Here is a 23,912-nt window from a genome sequence, read left to right as displayed (position 1 = left end):
TAGAGGCCTTGAGGGGCAGGTGTTTTCTCTGTGGGCCAAGCAGCTTTTGGCCTGTTGGTCCAACCTGCTGTGAACAAACATGAGCAGAATGAGCTGTTGAGACTGAAGAATGTGGTGCTGATGTGATCTGGATGGAAATCTGTAACCAGATTCCACCGGAATCCTTCAGCATCAAGACCAAATTTATAACTCACAGCGAGCATTAGCCTAAACAACAAAACACAGCCACTGTCCCATATTCAGCAGAGTACTCCAAACAAGCTAAGTCATTTAATAATGGTCTTTCACCGACAGTCTTGGCTTAGTATTCTTTTTAATAATTTTATAATTATGTGTTTCTCTCATGGTGTACAAAATGAGCGATATATTAGAGGAAAAAAGTGGCCCACATACTGTACGTACCCCTGTGCTTTGTTCCTTGTGAATGGCAAGTCTCTAATAAATAGTTTTTCGGACAGGATGGTCTCTGCTGTATTGTTTGCATGTAGAGCTAGAACATTTCCTGTTGCTGGTCAAGTCAAGTTCAATCCGTCCTCCACTCTTTCAGTGCCTGTGCAGGTCAGCATTAAAACTCTACAGCTGTTTTTTTGCTAAAGTGTTGCCACAGAATTTCTAACATCGTCCATTACCTCTGTGTTTGCCTTTGTCTTAGGTTGTCTTGTATCTGCCTACACAGGTTAGGGAGCATAATCACATAAATATTAATAATGTGGAATTACAAATAATTTGGTATTACAGGTCACATGATTAAATTGGATCAAAGACTTAATATTGGGTAGTATTGCTTGCTTTCATCATTGCTTTTATTGTCTCCAAATAATATTCATGACTTCATAACCCATAACCCCCCAGAATATGTTAAAAACCATTCCCAGCAGTCATCTGCACAACCGCTGACTTGACTTGCTCCTAAACTCTCAGTGATAACTGAAAGCAGACCTAACCACAAAGCACTTTCAGGGCGATAAATATCGCTGCCTCTTAGTTTGCATACCTCCAGCCCAACAAATGCCTCTGTCTCAATGCTTCACAAACCTTTGCTTACAAGTAAAAGAGCAAAGTGTTTGACAGATAAAATAACAGAGTGATACAGAGAGAAATTATGATAGGGCAAAGGTCCAAAGTGCTGTTTTTTTTCCCCCTCTGTGGGCGTTATAATTGTGCTACATATAAACAGCCTTTGCAAATTGTTTGGCCTTTTTGGTGTGACTGTGTGTACAGTCAGTATTTCAGTGTGTTTAAGTTTTCATCTCTTCAGAGTGTGTATTATCTCTCCTCGCCTCATAGTGTTCTTGTCCACACACAGCAGTGACCCAGACAAAAGGTCACACCCCCTGCTAATTAGATTAAGGCTATTCTTCACGGAACCAGGGAGAAACAGTGTCTGGATTCTTTCAATCCCTTCCACTGGATCTTTTGTTATTAATCACCATCTGTTTTACAGCTTGTCACTTTTAAATTTTTTTCCTAAAGAAATGTTTTCTCAACAGTAGTTTTTTTGGAGAGCGGAATTTCAATAAACAAAGATTTAAAAATGAAGAATAGATCCATAAAAGAAAAGAAAAAGAAAAAGATACTGTCCATATAATTGTGCTTGATATACACATATTCATCACAGGGTCAGGTATTGTCATCTTATTTGTTCTAAGATAAATGCACATCTCTAAACAGCAATTCGAAGTTCAAAGTTTCTGTTTATCCCACTCATCTCAGGGTGTGGTCTAAGATACCATGGGAAATTCTCATTGCCCAGATTCATTTTGGCTTCATTTTTTGTTAAAATTCCCCAGTTCCCAGCCGCAAAAGTTTTTGACAGTGTAGTATTGTGTGTGTGCACGAGTGGTATTTTCAGGCTGAGCTCGGAGTGTAGGTGGTGTGAGTCATAAACAATGTCTTCACAGACATTTGCTTTGGGAACACAGAGAACACATTATGTCCATGTATGACTGAAGTGGTGCTGAGATGTATGACCACAGGGCATGGAGAGACTGTGTCAAGTGTCACACAGCCGGAGAAGATACACAGATGTAGACTGTTTGGTGGCATTTCCAGGGGATAGGGCATGATCTGTGAGGTGGAGTGCTCAGCTCTTTTCTGTCAGTAAAACTGAGGACAGCACTGTTGCTGGGCAGACATGGTTGCCGCATAGAGAAAAACATAAGAACAAGAAGAATCGAGAACTGTCTTAAATGGAAAATATGTATGTACCTACATATTTGTACTAGAAGGGCTAGCTACAACTGTTCTACCAGAATTGCCAGATGTCTGTGAAATTGGATGTTTCAGCTTCTTCCCATGTACTCTGACCTTTTGGCGTGATTGGAAAACACTCTGAGTCATCCGTCCTTAGAGATCCAACAATGCTATTTCAAATATGTTGATTCCTATCATTAACTGGTAGGGACAGTATGCTGCACAGACCAGCAGAGTAACCATCAGGTTGCAAGTTCTTTCCATCAATATCCATACTTATCCACGGTTCCTAATTTTCTTTAGAAGTAACATATTTTGACAGGTGAGGTGAGGACATGATTACCATAAATCCTAATGAAATGCAAGCAAGGCCTGCTCAGACAGTCAGTGCTTCAGGATAGGTAAAGGGGCTGCAGGAACTAGCACAGCTGAAGTTAACATAAATGGATCCAAAGCATGGAATAGATAACTTTCTTTTACTGAATGCTGCATGGATCCAGACCTCACATGGCAGCTTGCCACTAGCCTGGGGTTTTCTTCTTGACGCCAGAGTCAGGGGTGGTGGGACTGAAGGGGATATTCCACAGGAACTTTGTTGTTTCTATTTTATTTGGGTCATTCTTGTATCCAACTAGTTTTTGATGTTGCAGCAGCTATCAGGGTTGCATCTTCTGAAGTCCAATACAAGTTTTTCCTGTTTTTTTTTTATTTTTGGGTCAGCTTGCCAAACTTATCCCTCAACAGTTTATTTTGCACTCTAGGGTGTGGGATGTATTTTATTCCCTCCACACATTTAACTGAAAGATCATTGTGAAAGTAGTTTCTTTTTTTGGAAGAATTTCTTCTGCTTGTCTCAAATTTCTCCCTGCGGCATTGTTGCACATTTTAACTGATTTCTGTTGTCTTGTGTCAGAGGTCAACAGTCTCCCGTCAGCCCATTGCTAGAACATGTTTAGTATTGGGCAACAGTTCTCTCCTATTGTGGTTTAGGCAGAAATTTACTTTGTGTGGTTCATGGAGTGCATTGACATATCATTTTTGGACTGCTTGAAATTAAACATTTCTGTTGAAAAGCTAATCGTGTTAGTTTGTTTTGAGGCCATTTTGTCAGGTGCTGTTCTGGATGAGTTGACAGAAACCCAAGAATCCTGTGTAATTAGACCCATGTTGCTTCAATTCAGAACATTATTCAGACTGTTCCAAACATAACTGCCTTATGACCTCCCTTCCTCCCTGTGCATGAGTATGTATGAGAGAGAGAGGGAAAGAACAAGAACAAGACAGATAGACAGATAGAAGGAAAGAGAGAGATAGAGGGAATTTAGTGGATTCCAATCTTTGACTAAAATACAAACTTTCAACTTTGTTAGCCCTAAGGAAATTGAGTTTGAGTGATTGCAGTTAGGAATCAAACGAGGCCACAGCAGAGCTACAAAGAGCTCACTTGGGATCAGACAGAGACAGAGACACTCCTACCAGTTCAATTAAATACAAACATTTAAGGATCAGAACCCAGACATGATGTAAAGCGCAAAGTAAACTGTTGCAAAGAATTAAGTTCTTTGACAGAAATGCAGACGCTTATGTATTTAATGAAGAATATTATAACGAAGAGGCTGACACGCCATGTCTTTGTTTTGTGCTTCTGAAGTGGCAGCCTATTCAGGATGCAGCAAGCCTTTTTTAAAAAAGAATGATTACCACTAGATTTCGCAGATATGAGATATTTACAAACTGTGTTACGATAGCACCCAAAAATGTGCACTTGAAAACAATGTCCTTATTCTTAATCTAAGAGTGGGTGACTGGACTGTGACCTTTTAACGTCAATAGATACCTTATTCCTTGGCATTTAATTTTTGGTTTACTGTCATGATAGCTCATGATAGGTTTGAAAATGATCCTAAATGACTGTGTGTGGGTGAACATTTATTGGTGCCACTTGCACATGAAATAGCCTGAGGTATATGTTGTTAGGAGCCAGCAACTTCTGTAATTATTTAATTTACACGGTTTGTTTTTGACTCTCTATAAATTCAAAATTTAAGCCCTGAGGTCTTAAATACCTTTAGATCTGTACCTAATGTTTTCCATTGTTGGAGCCTGGCTGTAATTCACAGCTTAACCTATTTACAGCCCCATTGCCATGCTAGGGGACTGGGAGGGCGAGCTCTCAAAGCTGCTTGGAATAAACGGCCTCTGCTATGCAAATAAATAATGCCATAAAATGTAACGCAGTGTTTTTCTGCAAGCAATGTCTGGGCAACGGTAAACTCTCTCCACATGTTTAATTAACGAGGAGAATAAAAGGCGAGCTCTGTGCGAGCGGTAAGAGCTACAGGAGGCAATTTGGGTTTAGGATCCTCATTTCAGATGCCTGGAATGCCAAGTGCTGAGTTGCCCCAAACAGGCTCTCTTTAGCAGCTGGTGGGAGACTGGCTGTGCACAAAGCTCTGATCCTGGCTAATGCTCACGGCAGCACTTTATCAACAGAACATCTAAGAACATGACCAGCAGACTGCAAATAAAGTACAAGCTCATTGTAATGAGAGAGACCCACCACTGGGAGAAACGTCACATCTGCAGGGGCAACAGTTGCTGTGCTCATTGCAAATAAGCATAATCTGACACTCTATATATTTGCAAAACAAATAAATCTCTATCTTAACATTTGATGAGATTGGTTATCCCGTTTATGATAAAAATCAACTTCTCTCAAAAATTTTATTGAGAATATTAGCAATTATCTCGATGGTGCTGCAGCAATTTGTCTTATTCTGTCTTGTTTCCAGATATTTACATGCACTTTTAGAAAATGCCTGAAATAAAGGAAATTGCATGGGGAACAAATGCAATGATCTTACCCCATTGGCAGAAAAATAAGTGTTGAAGGTTTAATACAAAACTAGCTGACTTGTTAGGATAGATGTTTTATCAGTGAGAATATGTGAATCACTGATGCGCTTATTTATGCCAGTGAAGTGTGTGAATTGTGATAAATGCGATGCAGACATATTGTTGCTCCCTGGTGCAGGGTGAGTGGTGTGCAGGTGTCAGCTGTCAGGTGTGCTGCCGTAGGATTATGGGCTAGGCAGTGTACCACCCCTATCCTATAATAACACCCACAGAGGCCTGGCCACCTGCCGCCACATCTCAGAGGAGCTTGTCTCTTCCGACTCCTAGGAAGCAGGAAGCCTCGTCACTTTAAGACCAGCTTTCAGCCACACTAAACCCTGCTCTTCAGCTCAGTAACAACCAGCACTTAACTGAGCCAGACAACAAAGTACTGTCACACTGGCAGAATTTAACTGTGAGTCTGACATGACTAAAAGCATGTTGCCGCCATCTGCCACAAGCTCCACCCTGTCATGAGCGGTTTTTTGCATAATGCTAGGAAGCAGGACATCAGCTTATTTAAAATTATGTAAACAATATCTTGTTTAAAGAGAAAGAATTAGCTACAGTGTGTGAGCATGAAATAAAAAAAGCACAAAATCCTTTATCTGCTCTATAGCTATGTGCAGATGGTTAATTTTTTCTTTGTTTCTATTCCCAGCTGATCCCGTTGATGTTCTGCGAGTGCTGGAGCTGTCAGAGAACATGGAGGGGGTATCCTTGGAGGCTGGTCTCTGCACCAGCAGGAGAGGCATGGAGGAGGCGGACCTGGCCTACAGGATAGACAAAAAGATCCAGCTCAGTGCTCCCACTAAACAGCTCTTCCCTGGTAGTGGACTTTTTTTTCTAGTAGACCATATACAGCATATACAGTCCTTAGACCCATTCTGCAATGGGAATTTCCATAAAATGGCAAAAAATGCATCACTTTTGTGAGGGATTCTTCTTTCAGTAAAACCTTTAGAAATCTGACTTTGAACTCCCTTTATTCCTCCTCGTGGGTGCTCGTTGCTTTCATTGGCAATATTTTTCATCATTATTATCTTTACTCAGGTCCCACTGGCAGCGGGTGGTGGCTGCATGTTATGAAAATGTCTGCACCCTGCTGTGCTCTCTCTTGTATGTATTAACAGCTCCTCTCCTCTCCGCTCCCCTTCCAGAGTCCAAATTTCCTGAGGCTTTCTCCTTGATGACTACACTGCGCGCTAAAAAAGGTTCCCAGTTCTTCCTGCTTTCAGTGTATGATGACCAGGGGGTGCAGCAGCTGGGGCTCGAGGTGGGCCGTTCGCCTGTCTTCCTTTATGAGGACCAACATGGGCAGCCCACACCAGAAATGTACCCCATCTTCAAGAAGATCAACTTGGCTGATGGAAAGTGGGTAGTTTTAGGGCCTGCAACTTCTCCATTACACCAGAAATCAATATCTGCTCTTTTGACATCACACTGTATCTGATGTGTGTGTTCAATAGATCACATTCACCAACACTGTGTAATTTATATTAACTGTGCATGTATAACTTTCCCAGACTTTGAAATCTGAGGCAGGCCACACATTTCTTCAGTCTGATTCATTTACCTCACTCTATGTGCTTAAACTTTCATGACCTTAAAGGGAATAAGATGGTTGTAAACATTTGCTGCAATGATTTGACCTGATCAAAGGCGTTAAGAAAATCAATTCCTCACAGTCTTGGGCTTAAAGGCACTTCTAGTTTGCTGGACTTGCAAGAGGTGTGAAACAACTCTTTGCATTGCTGATTCTGCTGGGCAACAGATAAGCTTTAACACCCACATTTCCAATACTATGTTTTGTTATCTGTCTCTTAATGCTCTGTCTGCCTTTGTTCTTTCAGATGGCACAGGATAGCCTACAGTGTGCAGGACAAGTCTGTGACCCTCTACTTGGACTGTCAGAGGGTAGAGACCTTGGATCTTCTGCGAGGGGACAATGCTGTTGTCAGCACAGAGGGTGTCACTGTGTTTGGGACACGGCTGCTGGACGAAGATGTATTTGAGGTAGGAGATTATCAAAGTGTAGGGGCCCCTGAGAACAGATAATTAACTAATTCGGTTACTGGTTTTTCATTGTATTTAGTCAAGTTTTCAGCAGGTTCGGCTGTTACTCAGAATAACAATTAACTTGAATGTATTATGTTATGTGGCTACAGACTGTGGTTTTTCTGCATTTCTGAACTGAGGCACAGACATCAAGACATAAAGGAGAGTGCAATGTGAACTTATTATGTATGTGAAACCATGGGAGACTTTCACTCAGTAATATATAATACATATTAGCAGAATCAGCTGACAAGGTGCTGAAGGGGGACGTCTTCCTGACCGTGTTTTCATTTGTGTGACTTTTCCTCTTTTTTTGGATTATTATTATTCAGCCTCTATAGTCTATCACACTTCCTTACTTTTAATCAAATTGAGTCCATTTTATCTGAACTGCTGCTGACTTAAACATTTCCATAGCCAGCTGAAAGAAGTTATAGGTATTTGGATAGTTTGTTGATCAAACTATCTAGATAACCTCTTCATGCTGCATGAATTGCCAATCACTGTTCATATCCACTTTGTTTTAAATTCTCGTCAAGATCTAAAACACATCAAATATGTCAGACCTAATTTTGGAGGAATGCACTGAAGATTGCCGGAGACGTGCATGAATAGTTTCCTGTGTAATTTGAATGCATTACCATATATCATACTGTATATGATCTATGGAGCACAATACAGTTTACATTTGTGTCAGTGAAATGGTGGGATAAGCAGAATATAAATTATATTTGATACTGTGGAATTTCTCTGGCTACCTTTAAAGCTACTTGGGAAAAGATTTAAAAGGAAAATCACAGTTCAAGAGGCTATGGCGTGACAGGGGTCTCCTGTCAATCAAGCTCTGCAGGAACAAAGCAATGTGGAGGAAAAGAGGTGTTTGGGAGGGAGTGGGGAGGTGGGGGTGTGTTGTTCAGACATGCCAAACCTCTCCATTTCCATTGCAAAGCCAAGAAATGACACATTCTCTTTGCTTTTTGGATTTGTCAGATCTGTTGGCTATAGCTGTTTGAATAGCCATCTGTGCATTTGGGTGTTAAGAAACGTGTGGCTGTTTGGTCATGTCTACTGATGGTCAGGACTCATCCTCTTGTGGGAGAAATACTAGATTTTTGTGGGTGCACACATTGGACTTTTTTTAAAATCAATGAGTAGCAGAGGACGTGTATCACAGATAAAGTTCTCGCTTCAGTCACCCCAAATTGTGTCTACCTGAAAATGTGATTATTTTATCCTTTTGAAGTTGAGGTACTCTTTCTCAGTGAAAAGCATTAGAGTATGTGTCCACACATTTATCAGTCTGCAGGGAAAAAATGTAAGACCAAGAAGATTTAAACTAAACTCTGGGAGTGATTCCAATTCCTCCTTTTTCAGTGCAGTAACCTTTATTGTCATAAGTCATTTTCTGTTCTACCCATGACAATATGCAACCCCTGCTCCATTGTCATTCCCATTGAGTCTTCACTCTAAATCTCGCCCACAGCATGAAATAGAGATCAGCTCAAGCCTCTTTCCCTGCTGTGTCCTCGGGGCTCTGTGTATGCTTAGCAATGGAGCAAGAAAGAAAAGGAAATATAGATAGAGGTATAAGGTTCAGGCGAGTTCAGAGAAATGACAGTCTTCCCAACCCTCTTTCCCCTCAGTGTCCCAAGAATAACCCACAGTCTGCAAAAGGGAACATACTGTAGTTAAACTAAAAGAAAGCACAGAAGGAGAGTTGTTATCACCACAGCCTTCTTCACTTTCACCAGGAGAAAACCAAATGTCCTTGGCCCTGATAGGTGAACACCTACTACCATTGGGTTTTGTGTGTTTGTAGTTAATATATACATTAAAAAAGCACTAACCCCCCCCCATTTTTGTCCACATATTAATTTTACTTCCCTGCCCTAACTAAACCTCAGTTGCCCCTCCCATGTTGCTCTCTGCTCCCCTCACAGACGCTGACAGGCTTTCCAGTTTTCAAATTACTTTATACACCACTTCAGTTAAGAAATGTGTCTCCTTGTGGGCTCTATAAATTTCTCTTTTCTGAAGCAATGGAGACCATTTAATCTTTGGCCATACTCCAAAAACACTCCCATACCCTTATATATGAAGAGTTATGATCATGAGACAGTATTTGCCGTGATGACTAATACTCTTCAGACTATCTGTTTATCAGATCCATCCTTTAGTCCAGTCCATGCACTTTGTGGTCATTGTGATAACGTTTTTAATGAAGTTCACATTCAATTTAAACTAGAACTGAGTCTTAACATATTATTTTTGCTGGACCACATGAAAAAAAGCATGTGATGCTAAAATATGAATTTCATTATGTGCATATATGTATTCATAGCCATAAGTATATAGACTGCCTGTGCATATTTAAGCATCAGTGTTGTATACCTTGGGTGAAGCTGGGACCAGGGGAGGAGAGATTAAGTAGGCTGACCTCTGGGCCCCTGTTCCCAGGCCCTGGTTCTGGGGGAGGAGGCCAGTGTTCCGGCCCAGTTCTCCCAGCGTGGGAGCTTAGTGTGGGAGCATGGGGACCGTGGTCAGCCACTAATGTCTCTATTGCTTCCAGATTGCCTACAAATGAGTTTGGTGTTCAAACTCAACACTCTGCTTGCTTTTGCAGTAAAGCAAACATCAAACTGTCCACAAGTCTGGTTGTGCTCCTACTTGTCTGCGTGTGCCATGTGTATGTGGCAAACACGCTAATGGCTTAGATAAGATCCAGCCTGGCGTTTATTTGTTAGGAAATTCAGATCCTTTCTCTATCGATTAGTTCTGGAAATAAGAAATATTTTTGGCTTACTGTTGTAGACATGTTGAAACCATGACTTGTCGAGCATATCATTAAAGAGCAGCTTTACTTCAATGCCTAGCAACCCCATGGATTTACCACAAAAACAGAGAAGCACAACAAATTGCTCTAGGTCTATCTAAGTCATATTTTGGTTCTGGTAATGGCTTATGTCTGATGGTGGTCATATGTTTTTGGTTAGTTGCGATCATCTTTTGCACTTTAAGGGGGGTCTGTTCCATTACAGTGAGCTTGTTTGTTGTAAACTTCCTGTTGCTCCTTCACCCACTTGAGGTTTGACTCACACAAGACTGCAAGATATTTTTTTAGAGATTGAAATCTGATTAAGGCACTGCAAATGAGTGGACAGTGCCTCATATGCGTTCTAGTTAACTGCGACTTTGTAAAGCAGTATAAGTGTTGGCTAGCTGGCAGCAAACACCTTATCATAGGCAACAAGGCAAAGCAAAGAGGTCACTCTGTGAGACCCTAGTGAACCTTTGCCAGTAGAGCCATGTGTGATGTCACGCAGGATGTTTGTGAGCCATCACAAATTTGTGGATTCAGCTGATGTGCTGTTCTTTTCAGCACATCCTCTTCAGATGTCCTTGCCCCCATCCTAAATGTAGAATGGCAGAACACAGGATTTTGGGCAATACTTTACTCAGCAGAGAGCCCCTGCTAAGCAAGAAAAACAGGAAAACTTCTCTGTGAAACTGTTGCCTTTGATCTCAAATTGAGATTGGATTAGATTGGATTAACTCCCCACTGCCTTTCTCTCTCACTCCCTCTCTCACCTTGGAGTGTCATAATTTCCTTTGCTTGACACTGGCTTTTTGCCAGAACAGGAAGAAAAAAAAGGGATAAGTGGATAACAACTCCTTTCATGTTTGATGTATTAAAGCATAAATTAGTGTTTCAGCAGTCATTCCTAGGTTTGCAGTTCTGTTTATGGTAATCCAGACTTTGCATAGACATGCATTGCTGATAAGGCGTGACTTGAGCGCTATGAGAAGATATGTATCTGGTGGAGAGTAACAAGAGAAGCGATATGTTTTGATTTATTTCACCTCTGGCCGCTAAAGCCTAATTAAAGAGATTACAATGGGACTATAATTACCACAACATCAAGCATTTAATCTGACTTAATTTATAACAAATGGCTGCCCAGCTGTCCCTGGATAACATTTCACCCAGCAATATGTTTGCAGTGGCCTGTCAGTTATACAGATTTGTATCGCTAATGTAATCTAAACCTTGTCAAACACTGTGCCATGGGGCTTCCTGCATTTTGTTTATATTGAATTACTTTCTCACTTGCGTCCCAGAGAGAATTAGCACTGCTGTCATCAATTAGTCTTTTGAATATATTTTTACTCATTATTCAATCTATAAAATGTCAAAACTAGTGACAAAGGGCAAATGCAAATCAGAAGTTAATTGTGTCACAATTGCTGTGTTAATCTTATTGTAAGAATTTTTATTTTATAGTGATATGAAACAGAAAAAAATTTGTAAAGCTTTGCATTTGGTGTTGTACTTAATAATTGATTACTTTCTGCTTTAATACATCAACTAACCATCGACTGCTTATTTCAGCACTACACAGCATTATGTAAGAATATAATGTGTACAGAAGACAAGAGTGATGTTGAGGCTACTAAAGCCAACAGAGGCTCTGGGCTCAGTGCTGCAGGGTGCAGCAGTGCTGTCTCTGTGCATGTTTGTATATACACACCGGCTACGCCTCCAGGGCAGGATGGGAAGTGAAAGGTCCTGACAGGGGGGGTGAGAGACAGCTATTTAACTGTTTTGTTTACGCAGCCAGCCTCCTGGAGTTATGGAACACAGAGAGGCAATAGTCAGTAGCAATTGTAACAGCAGTGGCAGTTTGCTGATGCCACTGTATTATACTTTGCTTTACATCTAGGTATGCAGCCAGTTTTGCTGTTCTCATAGTGTCTGTGGTGTTGTAGTATATTGTTACAGGAGCAGTCTTTTTGTCCTTGCAAAATGTCTCTTCACTGTGCAGTAGCAGCTACTGAATGTTTCTGTCACTGCTCCAGTGGGAGTTCTTCTGCGTCTCCTGTATGTGTGGCTTTATAACATGACACTACTCTCCCTTTCTGTCTGCTTTCTGGTTTATTTCAGGGAGATATTCAGCAGCTACTGATTCTGGAGGATGCCCATGCTGCTGCCAACTACTGTGTAAACTACATACCAGACTGTGACTCTGCTTTGCCCTACAACAGCCAAACCCTGGACCTGCAGGAGGTTAGTACTGCCACCAACAGGAGGCAATGCCTACTAGAAAAAACCTACACAAATCCTTGTACAATTTGAAGTACAATGTGAAGGATAGCTTTAGGCCACATCGATTAACGGCAGATCATTTTTATTTATTGCTTCACTGTGTGTTCTGTACTCCTGCAGAAGAGATTCTATGTTATAATAAGTTAAAGCAGTAAGATGAACTTCTACTTCTTACACTCATGTCAGGTCCTTTTGGCTGATAAAGCTCTTGCTTCACAGCCAACCCAGTAAAAGGAGCATAAGCATACCTATCCATAAAGCTATATGTCCCAGAGTCTCTTGATCATATAATTTACAAGCAGACATCAGCCCCCGCCAAAAAGAAGTGTGAGTACAGTGCAAACGTACTGAGTGGTTGCAAAAAGATCAGTCAAAGTATGAGTGTCTTCTTTCAAATGCAGCCAGCAGTAGAGCATTTTCAGCTCAGGTGTTCTTTTGGCAAGGGACACACACACATGCACACGCATGCACGCACACGCACACACACACACACAGCCTCAAGCCTATAACTCAAACATGATATAATAGCTCTTCCTCTCCTCAAGGCGTGTATAAAAAATTGAATCAATCATGGATATGAATTACTGTATATTTTTTTGGTGGTGTGTGAAAGATGAAGATAAGGAGGAAGGAGGCAGTCAGAGGGAGAGAGGCAGAGAAGCAGTGAGATATGAGCGTGTGTGTGGCTTCATGAAATACACAGTTTCAAATACTTAACTGTCTAATGTATGTGTCTATCTTTTAAGTGTATGCCACTTGCAGACACACATACACACTTGTGTGAGTGCATGTATGTCTGCACACAACTTTGTTTACAACACTGATAATGCTCCAGGCATGGTCCATTAATCTGTCACCCCACTGACCTACTTCCCATCACTCTCCCTTACACACTGACCTTGTTTACAAGTGGATCTAAATCATGTCATTGATGTTTTTCACAGACGAGGCCTTCAGCGTCATTTTCAGGCAGAGGCCATTCATATCCCTGACATGTAATGGACATCATTTCTGGAGGATGACACAATCCATACTTACTCACTTGCCAGAGCAAGAATTTGAAGGAATTAGCATCTCTATAGGATCATAGACGGGGTGACCCCTGACCTGACAAACAAATATATCTTCTGCTTTGACTGAGAGTAAACAACTTTACATTTGTTTGTTCCTTCTCATTCAGTGTTTGCTTTAGGTTATTACCAGTGGGAATCACAGCAGGTGTCCTATAGACCTATATGCATCGCTTTACTCCCCTGTTGCAGGCTATTTCTATTATTGTATTTTCATTCACAACAGTGTTTGTTTTTTCTCCATCATCCACCTGTGCCCTCATCTTGCAATCCTTTTTGTCACAAAAGAACTCCCAACTTGGGTCTGATGCCTTGATGCAAAGTGACCAGCCAGAGGAACCAAAGGAGGTCTCCAAAAAGGACAGGAAAGGCAAAAAGAATAAAAGGAAGAGAGACAAGGGCTCTAAAGGCAAACGCAAAGGCAAGGGCAAGGGCAAGAAGGGATCCAGAAAGAAAAAACATGAAGAAGAGGGTCTTGAGGATGGCTTCCTCAGAGTTTCCACAACACTGCCTGAGTATCTATCCCAAGAACCATTTATGCCCACAGAGTTGCCAGAAATTAAGAGCACCCAAGAAACTGTCATTCCTACTGAAGTCTTCGACAAGACCGTCATGGAGATGCCCACGCACGAACCGGATTTCACAACCGAGGCCCCCACTGTGGTATCCAGTGCATTGCCTGAATCAGTGGTTACTGAGGAGGTAGACAAGTTTACCTGTAGATGTCGTCCAACCTCACCCCTCCCGCCATTTGCAGTTCTAACGATCACTCCCCTAATATGTCCTAACAATAGTGAGCACCTCTTCCCTTTTCAGTTGCTTTCCACCACCACCACCACTAACCATCACCATCCTAATCATCACCTCTTCTACATCCCTACCAGAAAACACGGAGAATGCATCTTAAATTAGAAATTTTGATGATCATACTCATCATGCTATGTGTGTGTTTATTTTTTATAGAACATGCACTATCACATGCATACTACTTTTTCAAAAGAGCATGGTATGCATGGTACATAGAGTATATGTTTTCCTGCAATCAGATGTACTGAATGAATATTTGGTTTACAGTTCATTCAAGGTGAATATTGTGCTCAGATGCCATCTAAATCGTTTAAATCAAACTGCATATGTTTTTAAAAACAAAACAAACCAAAAAAAACTTCACAATTCATCAAACAGGGAATGCTTCTGTAGGTCTCCTTCATGTTCATTATTTGCTAATTTGCCAAGTAAACTAATTTTTCATGCTCGTGCTGTTTCTGTAGCTGTTGCAGTCTCTGTCATGTCGCAACATGAATCTGATATTGCCCATCAGCTAATTACACTCCAGCACTGTAATTAACTGCACACCTGTCAACCTGTGTTCTGGATAACCAACATATTGCCATAAAATCCACGTTTTGCAAACATGCATATTGCACAAAGTGCTGGGTGTCCCCTGGTTCATCTTTGCTGTGACTCATTTAAGCCTGTGTGTTGGGTTGCAGGAGAACAAGCCAGTGAAGAGGCCAGTAGTGGAAGAGTACATAGATGACCTTTCCAGAGACCTTTATGATGATCTCCCAGTTTCCACGGTAACAGTGGGCCAAAATGTTACAGAATATGAGGTAGGTTAAATGCAAATACAAGAAATGTCTTCCCCTCAGCAGAGAAACACTGAGAGGTTTTTTTAGTATTCATACACCTGTCACTAATGGAGCTTTTCATTCCTTAGCAGATTCTTGAATATGGTGATTACAAGAATGACACAGAGTATGAAGAGTATGAAATATATGAGGATGGCTTTGACTTTGCAGAGCGGGATAGAGCAGATACGTGGGATGGAGAGGTAAACATCAAAGTGAACTCATGCATCAACTATGTGGTCAACTCTTCAATTGCCTGTGTCAGTTGATTTCTAACAATCCACATCTATTCATCTGTTTCTCCACCTCAGGCTAGCCTCAGAGCAGAGAAAGGCCAGAAGGGAGAGCCAGCTATTATTGAACCGGTGAGCAGCTACGGGCATTTAATGAGTAGAGTAGCTTTAATTGTAGTATGTATGAATATGAGTTGAGTATGAAAATAAGCTGATACTCTCCTAATGTACATTCCGTTCTATATGTGCTTGTTTCTAGGGTACATTGGTGGCAGGACCCCCAGGTCTACCAGGGCCAGAGGTAAGCCTGGAAATTATGATGACTGTTGTCTCCGTAATTGTACTGGATGCAGCATAATGTAGCTGTCCAGATGTGATGCAAAATGTTGAGAATTTTGGATTGCAGCCATCAGGCTGCATAATGTCATCATTAAAGGAACAGGGTTTTTACTCCCAAAAATAGACCCCTGCACTACAATATACTGCATTGCAAGATGACACTTTGTGAAAGACTGTTTTTTTTTGGTTGGTGGTTTTGTGTACTTCTGTTATCACAACATGAAGTGGCCACTCAAAGTACACCATTACAAAACTAGATAAATAAACAGAAAGGGATTTTTTACAGTGTTAGAATATGACATAGAACAAGATAATAACTTTAACTGACTACTAAGCTACAGAATGGCAAAGCTTTAGTGTTTGTTTGAGTGCTGTGAATGTGTCCTTCACAGGGGCTTGCAGGGCCGGCTGGACCTACAGGCCCTCCAGGACCCAGGGGAGATCCTGGTGAATTGGTGAGTATTGCTTAGGACATGGACTCATTGGCTGAATGTCCAGTGGATTAAACTGACCCTGTCACTTGAGGGACAGAGCTTTGGGTGCAACCATGACCATGGTTTGAAACATGTCCATGGGATCACAATGTCCTGGTTCACTGAACTGAACCTGTTGGACTTGTGGGACGTGGGACGGATGTTGACTCACACATGTTTGACCTCATTTTCATTTTTTTATTTGATTGCTCAAATAAGTGATTCATCACAATGGAACACACTCGCACACTGACAGATGCGCTGTCATTTCCCAGGAGCTGATAGACTTTATCATTTTGCTTTGTAAAGATGATGATGGCAGTTTATTACCATGCAGAACCCCATGGCTTGCAAGCTCATCACATTCGTGCTTTACACGCTTTCAATAGCTGTGTTATAGTTCAGGTCCAGCCCACATAAATCAACAAACCTATTTTAATTCTAAGGATGAACTCAAAAGTGACGCAACTATGGCGAATGTGGCTCAAATCAATAAGTAAGTACAAATGCAACATATTTACAACTATCCATCTTGAAAAAGTAAGGAAAATGAAGGGCTATATTGTGTGATCATTTATTACATGAAATACTATGATACAGACGACATAAAATACAATTTATGTAATGACAGAATATTTAGAGGATAATCTTAACAGTCTAGTGTAAATGTAACACCACAAGGTATGTGAAAAAAAATATGTAAAACTTGTGCTCAATTTATTTATCAGATATATGTTTTAATACATGATGCCTCTGTGTGGTATAAGTTAAAAGCAGCAATAGCCAGCAGGTTACAAGGTTACAAAACGTGTAAGTACTACATTTAAAGGAATCAAAGGCAGGTAGAGAAGGAACTCGCTATAAATAGAGTGGGATCCTAAAGTCTTCCCGAGTCACTTGAATAGACAGATGTGTACATGTATATATATATATATACCACTTTAAATACTTGTCAGATAATTTTAACAGTAATCTGATTCACACAATCTTTATTACTCAGTGCTACATTAAATGACTTGTTAAAATGGTTATTTACTATGTGCAGACAGAAGATAAGGTGATGTGTGTGTGTATGTATATAACTTGCCCTCTGGAAATAGAGTAAAGGTTGTTTTTATAGTGATTAGATTGCAGGGATGTTTTTCTCTCTATTTAGACTCTCCCTCTCTCTCTCTCTCACACACACACAAACACAAACACACACACAGTAACCAAAGCCTATCCCTTTCCCTGTCTTCTATTTTTAGGGTCCCCCAGGACGCCCTGGTCTTGCTGGGGTTGATGGGATTCCAGGTCCTCCAGGAACCCTGTTGATGCTACCAGTAAGATCTTAAAGCACACTCCTGCATGCTCACACACACACACAAAGCACACCCTTTCCCAGTGTGGTGTAGTGGCATGACCACAAGGGGGGGCTGTGTGATTGAACTTCATTACATTTGGGAAATCCTGTAATGGTAGCTGACTCCTCCTTTTCATTGTCTCTAGTTTCAGTATGGAGGTGATTCCCAGAAGGGACCAGTGGTGTCTCCCCAGGAGGCACAAGCACAAGCTATCCTGCAACAGACCAAGGTTCACTTCACAGAAATCTGTACTTTGTTGTCATCATGCCATATTATAACGTCAGTGACTGCTGACATTTTCATTATACACTATCTGAAGGCCATTTCATTGCAGTTAAAAGCCAATACAAAGCTTGTGCAGTGTGAATAAACCACCCAGTTGTGCTTTTCTTCCAGCTGTCACTGAGGGGACCTCCAGGTCCATTGGGTCTCACAGGGCGACCAGGCCCACTGGTAAGGCATTCCTCTGTCCTTGACTAAATTTGCATCATACCTCAAGGGCTCCTGCAACCTTTAACCTCATCTTCACATTCTGGCTGACCAGGCACAAGCTCTACTCTCTCCCCACTCTAACCTCATCATTATGTATGCTGAGTATGTTCAAATCTCTCAAGGAATCTGCCTGCATTTATGAAAAAAATCACCACAGAGTTGCAAAAATGAACAGATTTTTTTTTTAAAGATGATTTTTGTCTTAGCTCATTTTTCTTTTTCTTTTTTGGTGCTAGCTAAATTGCCCCTGTACATCATGTCATGCTTTAATGACCTTTTGTTTTTATTTTTGCAGGGTGTTCCAGGTCCCACAGGGCTCAAAGGAGACCAGGGAGAAAGTGGCCCTTCTGTAAGACCAGACATTATTTCCACCTCACTGCTAGCTTCTATCATACCAGTCTTTTTCTTTGTTACACTATTGATTTCCTTTTGTCATCTTGCTTTCCTTTTTACACAGTTTTTCACTTGTCTTGCTCTCTTCCTTCCTCATACAGGGACCACGTGGGTTGCCAGGCCCGCCTGGCATTAATGGAAAGCCAGGAAAAAGGGTGAGATATCTTGAGTATTGCAGGTGTCCACACTGAAATCTTGTGTTAAAACACACTGCATCTTGTGTTAAAACCATACTGTGTCTGATGTATGGCAAAACGGGACCTACTTTAAATGAACTATGCATTTCATAGGGGCGTTCAGGAGTGGATGGAGGTCGTGGAGCTCCAGGTGAAACAGGCTCTAAGGTAAGCTTTTGGAGATCTCACTGCACTGCATTGCAGTAGTGATAATGGCATCTAAATGAGCTGCACCAACAACCCACAGTTTTGTTTTGTGTATTTATATCCTTACAGAATTTAGATACTAGTTGGCTCGATATTTGTGTGAAAGCTGCATTGCCAGTTGTTAGACCATATTACTGATGTTGGTGTTGAGCTTTCTTGAATCCAGTTTCTTGTTCCCATGAACACAGTAATATCACACGTGTTTGGGCAGCAAGGTGTTGTACGATAACATACTATCTTCAGTTGCAAGTGTAAGCCTTAAGGTATCTAGCAGCCCACAGCTTATTATATGTATTGACAATGAGGCAACTCAATGCCTAACAGCTGCAGGAAGAGCTTAGTAAATAAATCAGGCTCCCCTGATGCCGGTCTGACAGAACAGCAGAGTCTTTATCAGTCAAAGCAGCATTTTAGCAGACCTACAGCTAATCTGAAAGCTTCCTCTCCCTGACAAACAGTCAGAGCAGATGGGAGACTCTGCCAGGGGAGACTTTCAGTACAATTCTGCTAATGTTTACACATTACCGTATGTGTGCGTTTCAAGGTTTAATGCTTCTCTATTACTTCTCAGGGTGACAGGGGTTTTGATGGCCTGCCAGGTCTCCCAGGAAACAAGGGACACAGAGTAAGTTAGATTTGGTAACTTGACATGATCATTGTATTTATTTAGTCATTCAGCCACTAACCTGCTAACACGGCATGCATGAATTCCTTACCCATCATATAGCAGATGTTTATTTGCATATTATAATCATGATGATTGTTGTGATTTCTTTGATGACAGTGTACGCTAAAAAGCATCTGCTTGATGTTGCTCTGCTATAAACGGAACAGTCCTAAATATCTTGAGGCTTGTGGCTAATGCTTTTATCTTGTAGGGGGACAGAGGAAAGCCTGGTCCTCATGGGCCTGTTGGAGAGCCAGGAGAAAAGGTGAGTGCACAGTACCTTCTAAAATTTACTTGCAACAAATAAAGCCTAGAAAACACACCCTACTGCAGTGCTTTGTTTTTCCTCATTTTTTCATCATGCAAGGTTAAAGGGAAAATCCTTTCTAGATCAACTAATCAGTTCTACAAACCATTTACATGGTAAAGCACCACAGATCAAAGCAGGCTTTGCTGAAATGAAGTCATAAACTCCTGAATTTTTAATTCCGCTGTGCTGGCCTGAGTTCATTCATTGTCAGGGTTTGTAAAAGACATGAAAACTAGGCAGTGCATCCCTGACATAGAATTGAAAATATGAAAGACAGAAGCTCTGCCATGATAGTATCTATCCGCGCAGGCGGGCGGGCGAAGTTTGAGAGAGCAGTCTATTAGTCTTTGCTTGAAGATAGTTGAGCCTTATCTGTCAGGCAGTGAATTTCTTTAATGAGCCATTTTCACAGAATATTTCTGTAGGGATATAAATGTATCCATGCCTGGGGTTGACTCAGAGAGGTGCATGAGATTTATGTGGTGAATCTGTTTCCTTCTTTGTTATTTTAGGGATCTGATGGACCTGTGGGGCCAAGAGGGCAACCAGGCGAACCTGTAAGTAACCCCGCATCCGGAAGGATATGAAATTCCATCATAATGCACACACATAGACACCCACGTCACAACACACCTCTTCATTAAAATATGTTGATTGTTTCTCTACATTAAAAATATTGAATGTACAATCACAGCTACAAGTGACAAGTGATTTCCACAGCAAATCCTGGGGGGATTGCAGAAGATCAGTGATTCTAAAGTGGAAATCCCAAACATTTCAGTTCTGGTGGATTTGGCAAAACTTGTAGTTACTGGTGGTAACAGCAAACAGGGTTTAATGCTACAGGCTGGGTTGCCAGGTCTGTGGTTTTCCCACATAATTGGACTGCTTTTGTAGAGTTTTGTACAAGTGTTGCTATGGGGCAAATTTTTTGTCTGCTGGTTGGGTAGACCTATTTTGCATGCAAATTACATAAATAATATCTATAATTAAAAGTCCATATTTTGAATGAAATAATTAATTTATACCCAGATCCTACCAGACTGACTCCAGATCAGCATGTACACACACGCACATAAACAATGTGCTATAATGCTCCCCTGAGACTGCAAAAAGGTTGAAAACTGATGGTCTACACCATACAGCTATATTTTATTTATGATAATATACTGTATAAAATTACATAAGGCCATTTCAGGACCTATTGAAAACACTGCTTAGGGAAAACTGATTTTAATGTTGGCACACTAAACATTTATGGTGTTACTTTGTAGGTATTACAATAAATTTGGCAATGATAGCAATGGACTTTAAAAGCAGTCTATATGGCGTGGCAGAGGCAGAGAGGAGTTCTGGTATTGGGCTGGTTTTGATTGGCTGTTGTGCTGGTTTTGTTGTGCTGCCAGTAAAACAAACTACCATTGTTTCAATAAAGAAAAAGTAAAGTCTTAATAAAGAGGTCACCATTGTGTTCCCTCATTCGATGATAAATAGTGACATAGCAAATATTTATTTAAATGAAAATCTTGGAAATAGTCACTTTAAGCCCCAGCATAAGCTTTAGCCAAAATTCAACAGAAGAACTTATACAAATACAATATCTACTGCTCATACAGTACATGCACAGTAGAAACACTGTACAATGTTTTACAATATACAGAAACTATGTAAAGGTTGTTTAAATCTTATTAATGCAATACTAGCATTAAGAGAGAAAAGGCCACTGGAAAAAGACATGCAGCTTTAACACAAAAATATACAGTGGAAAAGCATGCTACAATACACTCGTTCTGTTATAGAGATTTTACCAGCAAAGTAAATTTGGGTCATTGAGAGACCACAAAGATCTTAAGATCTTAAAGAAGCTGAAGAAGCTGTCATTTTTTCCTGTATATCTTTGCGGTGCACACTGGTTGATTGGTTATGACTCACACTCTATCTTTCTCCCAGTAGGCGAGGTTTGGGCTCAGCAGGGTTCTGTCCCTCCAAATGGATCACCCAGTGCAGGAAGAAATAGAGAGCCATAAGACATTTTAGAAAAGCTGTGTTAAGCTACAAAGACACAGGAAAGGAGAGGAGTTGGCTGTTCTGATGAGAGAGAGGGAGAGATGGGAGAAGCGAGACAGTGAGAGACAAACTCAAGACAGAAATTGTTGGTGGTTGGTGGCGAACGAGATAAGAGAGACGGAGTGAGGAAAGAGAGAGATTCGGAGAGGCTAGAGATAAAATCCTGGCTTGAATGATTATATTTCCATATCAATCACTTCCCAGGAGATCACAGATGTGGCTTTGGAACAGGTGGCTTGGCCAGCCTACAAAGAGGGAGGCTGACAAAAACAGAGCACACAAACACACTCCTGCAAGCACAGACTAGCACAGTCTCTGTGGCTAGCACATACAAAACCAGATGCGTACACACACACACACACACACACGCGCGCGCGCGCACACACACTCTAAAATATATTAACTGTCTCTCCCTGTTTTTCACTCTCTCTGCCTCTTTAGTTCTGATTTATGATTTAGTATTCCACACTCACTCCATCTCATCATGAATGCAGGTAAGCTGCTGACTATTTGCTGTGTTTTGTCTCCAGGGTCCTCGGGGTCTTGTTGGGCCAAGGGGGCCACCTGGCCCACCTGGCCAACCGGTAAGTTAACATTTCCTTGATTATAAGATCAGAGCTATTCAGGCTCTTCAACTCTATAAAAGGTCGTCTAGTGCATGCAATCATCAATATGCCACTGAAGATAAACAAGGAAGCTACTGAACTGTCTCTTTTTTCAATCACACCTTGACATTTCATCCAGTGTTTTCTGGCATCTTGTATGTGTTCATTTTTATCAGGGTATTCGTGGAACTGATGGAGTGCAGGGGTCAAAAGGCAATCTGGTCAGTCCTACTACCTCATCTACCTACCTCTTCATCTTCTCTCATCCCCTTACATGTCATTACATACCACAGATGACTATAATATATGTTAATTTTCAATGAAAATCTTTTGAAAGCGATCTCAGCCACAGAAACATTAGCTGGGGTGGTTTAGTCTGGCCTTCCAGTGAACCTGTCATGTGATGATGAGCATATGACAAAGATTGTGTGAAGTGTGTGACTACCTATGTTTCTTGTTCTCAGGGTCCATCTGGAGAGATAGGGCCCCCAGGTCAACAGGGAAATCCAGGAGTACAGGTACTGTACAGAGACAAAAAAAAACACACCGTCCTGTCACTGTGAGAGTTAATTCACTCATTGCATATCCTATAAATATATTCATGCTTCAAATATACACAACCACTTGCAACCATGCAGTTTTATAAACACATTTGCTCGCTCTCCCACACAGACACTTTTATCAGTTTTTTTTTTAATGTTGCTCCCAAACTTCCTGTTTCTGACGATTGAAGGTTTACTTGCTCTTCTATAGGTTTTAGAAATTCTGTAGCCTTGGGCATATAAAATACTTTCATAATCCAATTGCACGAAACTAAAACATATTCAGAATAAAAGGCTTTTTATATTGGTTGAAAAAAAGGAATGGTTTGGGAGATACAAGGTTTTCATCCCACAGCAACAAATCTCAACTCCCAGACTTCTCCTCTTGTGACACTTAACCTGACTGATGCTTTGTTCTGGTCCAGGGCCTGCCTGGTCCTCAGGGTGCCATTGGACTGCCAGGAGAGAAGGTAGGTAGCATGTCTTTCACTTAATTTCAGAATTAAAGCTGTGACCTTGTGACCTCTGTCATCACATACCCAGGGGAGGCTGGCTGAGCAGGACAGTTCAACCCAGGCACTTCTGGCTCCCATTCAGAGAAGACAAGGCTAGACAGGAAATCAATACACAAGAAACACACACAGGCATAACAGACACTGGGGATGGCCTTGGCCGGGGTGCTTCATGAGGCTAGACTGATCAGAGAAATAAAAGGTAGACTTAGTCATAAATATAATATGTTTGTAGAGGAGCAGCAAAGTGGGAAATGTGGTCTTTTAGGGATCAGTTGAGGTGTTCTATCTTATCTTAAGCTTTACTACAGTATTCATGCTCTCTCTGTCCCATACAGGGTCCCCAGGGGAAACAAGGCATGCAGGGACTACCAGGCATTGATGGCCCTCCTGTAAGTACACACCGACAAACAAGTACATAAATGCATACATCACCACAAAAACACATCAACATTCATATATCAATACATACCTCTGCACATCCATTATCTATGTGTATATACATAGAGAATGCAAATGAATGTGAATGACAACTCTGCATATGTACATATGTACATACATAGCTATATACAAGCAAAAGCCTGAAGACGTCACATAATGAC

The 23,912-nt window shown here is 41.1% G+C and overlaps 1 protein-coding gene and 1 long non-coding RNA gene across 5 annotated transcripts in view; one reads left to right on the top strand and one right to left on the bottom strand.

Annotated features, from left to right (window-relative positions):
• On the bottom strand, positions 1-23,845 carry LOC121197929. The gene is made up of 4 exons (XR_005896301.1): positions 23,338-23,845; positions 23,198-23,253; positions 22,702-22,777; positions 1-67 (listed from the first exon to the last, which is right to left on the bottom strand). It is a non-coding gene; the product is annotated as an uncharacterized LOC121197929 (long non-coding RNA).
• col5a3a (collagen, type V, alpha 3a) overlaps positions 1-23,912 on the top strand; it is a 46,847-nt gene that overhangs the window by 4,036 nt on the left and 18,899 nt on the right. The window contains exons 3-26 of one of the 4 annotated variants that reach the window (XM_041061690.1): positions 5,750-5,917; positions 6,249-6,462; positions 6,942-7,104; positions 12,089-12,211; positions 13,609-14,022; positions 14,814-14,933; positions 15,041-15,154; positions 15,263-15,316; positions 15,444-15,485; positions 15,916-15,978; positions 17,244-17,318; positions 17,485-17,568; positions 17,736-17,792; positions 18,127-18,180; positions 18,326-18,379; positions 18,515-18,568; positions 19,179-19,232; positions 19,486-19,539; positions 20,097-20,141; positions 22,182-22,235; positions 22,433-22,477; positions 22,721-22,774; positions 23,224-23,268; positions 23,649-23,702. In XM_041061690.1, the coding sequence (XP_040917624.1) occupies positions 5,750-5,917; positions 6,249-6,462; positions 6,942-7,104; positions 12,089-12,211; positions 13,609-14,022; positions 14,814-14,933; positions 15,041-15,154; positions 15,263-15,316; positions 15,444-15,485; positions 15,916-15,978; positions 17,244-17,318; positions 17,485-17,568; positions 17,736-17,792; positions 18,127-18,180; positions 18,326-18,379; positions 18,515-18,568; positions 19,179-19,232; positions 19,486-19,539; positions 20,097-20,141; positions 22,182-22,235; positions 22,433-22,477; positions 22,721-22,774; positions 23,224-23,268; positions 23,649-23,702 (2,258 nt within the window). The remainder of the gene's footprint in view (positions 1-5,749; positions 5,918-6,248; positions 6,463-6,941; positions 7,105-12,088; positions 12,212-13,608; positions 14,023-14,813; positions 14,934-15,040; positions 15,155-15,262; positions 15,317-15,443; positions 15,486-15,915; positions 15,979-17,243; positions 17,319-17,484; positions 17,569-17,735; positions 17,793-18,126; positions 18,181-18,325; positions 18,380-18,514; positions 18,569-19,178; positions 19,233-19,485; positions 19,540-20,096; positions 20,142-22,181; positions 22,236-22,432; positions 22,478-22,720; positions 22,775-23,223; positions 23,269-23,648; positions 23,703-23,912) is intronic. The other 3 variants (XM_041061691.1, XM_041061693.1, XM_041061692.1) reach the window with 3 other exon arrangements.

This window comes from Toxotes jaculatrix, chromosome 18 (assembly GCF_017976425.1).
Source record: "Toxotes jaculatrix isolate fToxJac2 chromosome 18, fToxJac2.pri, whole genome shotgun sequence".
Lineage (NCBI taxonomy): Eukaryota > Metazoa > Chordata > Actinopteri > Toxotidae > Toxotes > Toxotes jaculatrix.
This window is presented reverse-complemented; position numbering and strand designations above follow the sequence as displayed.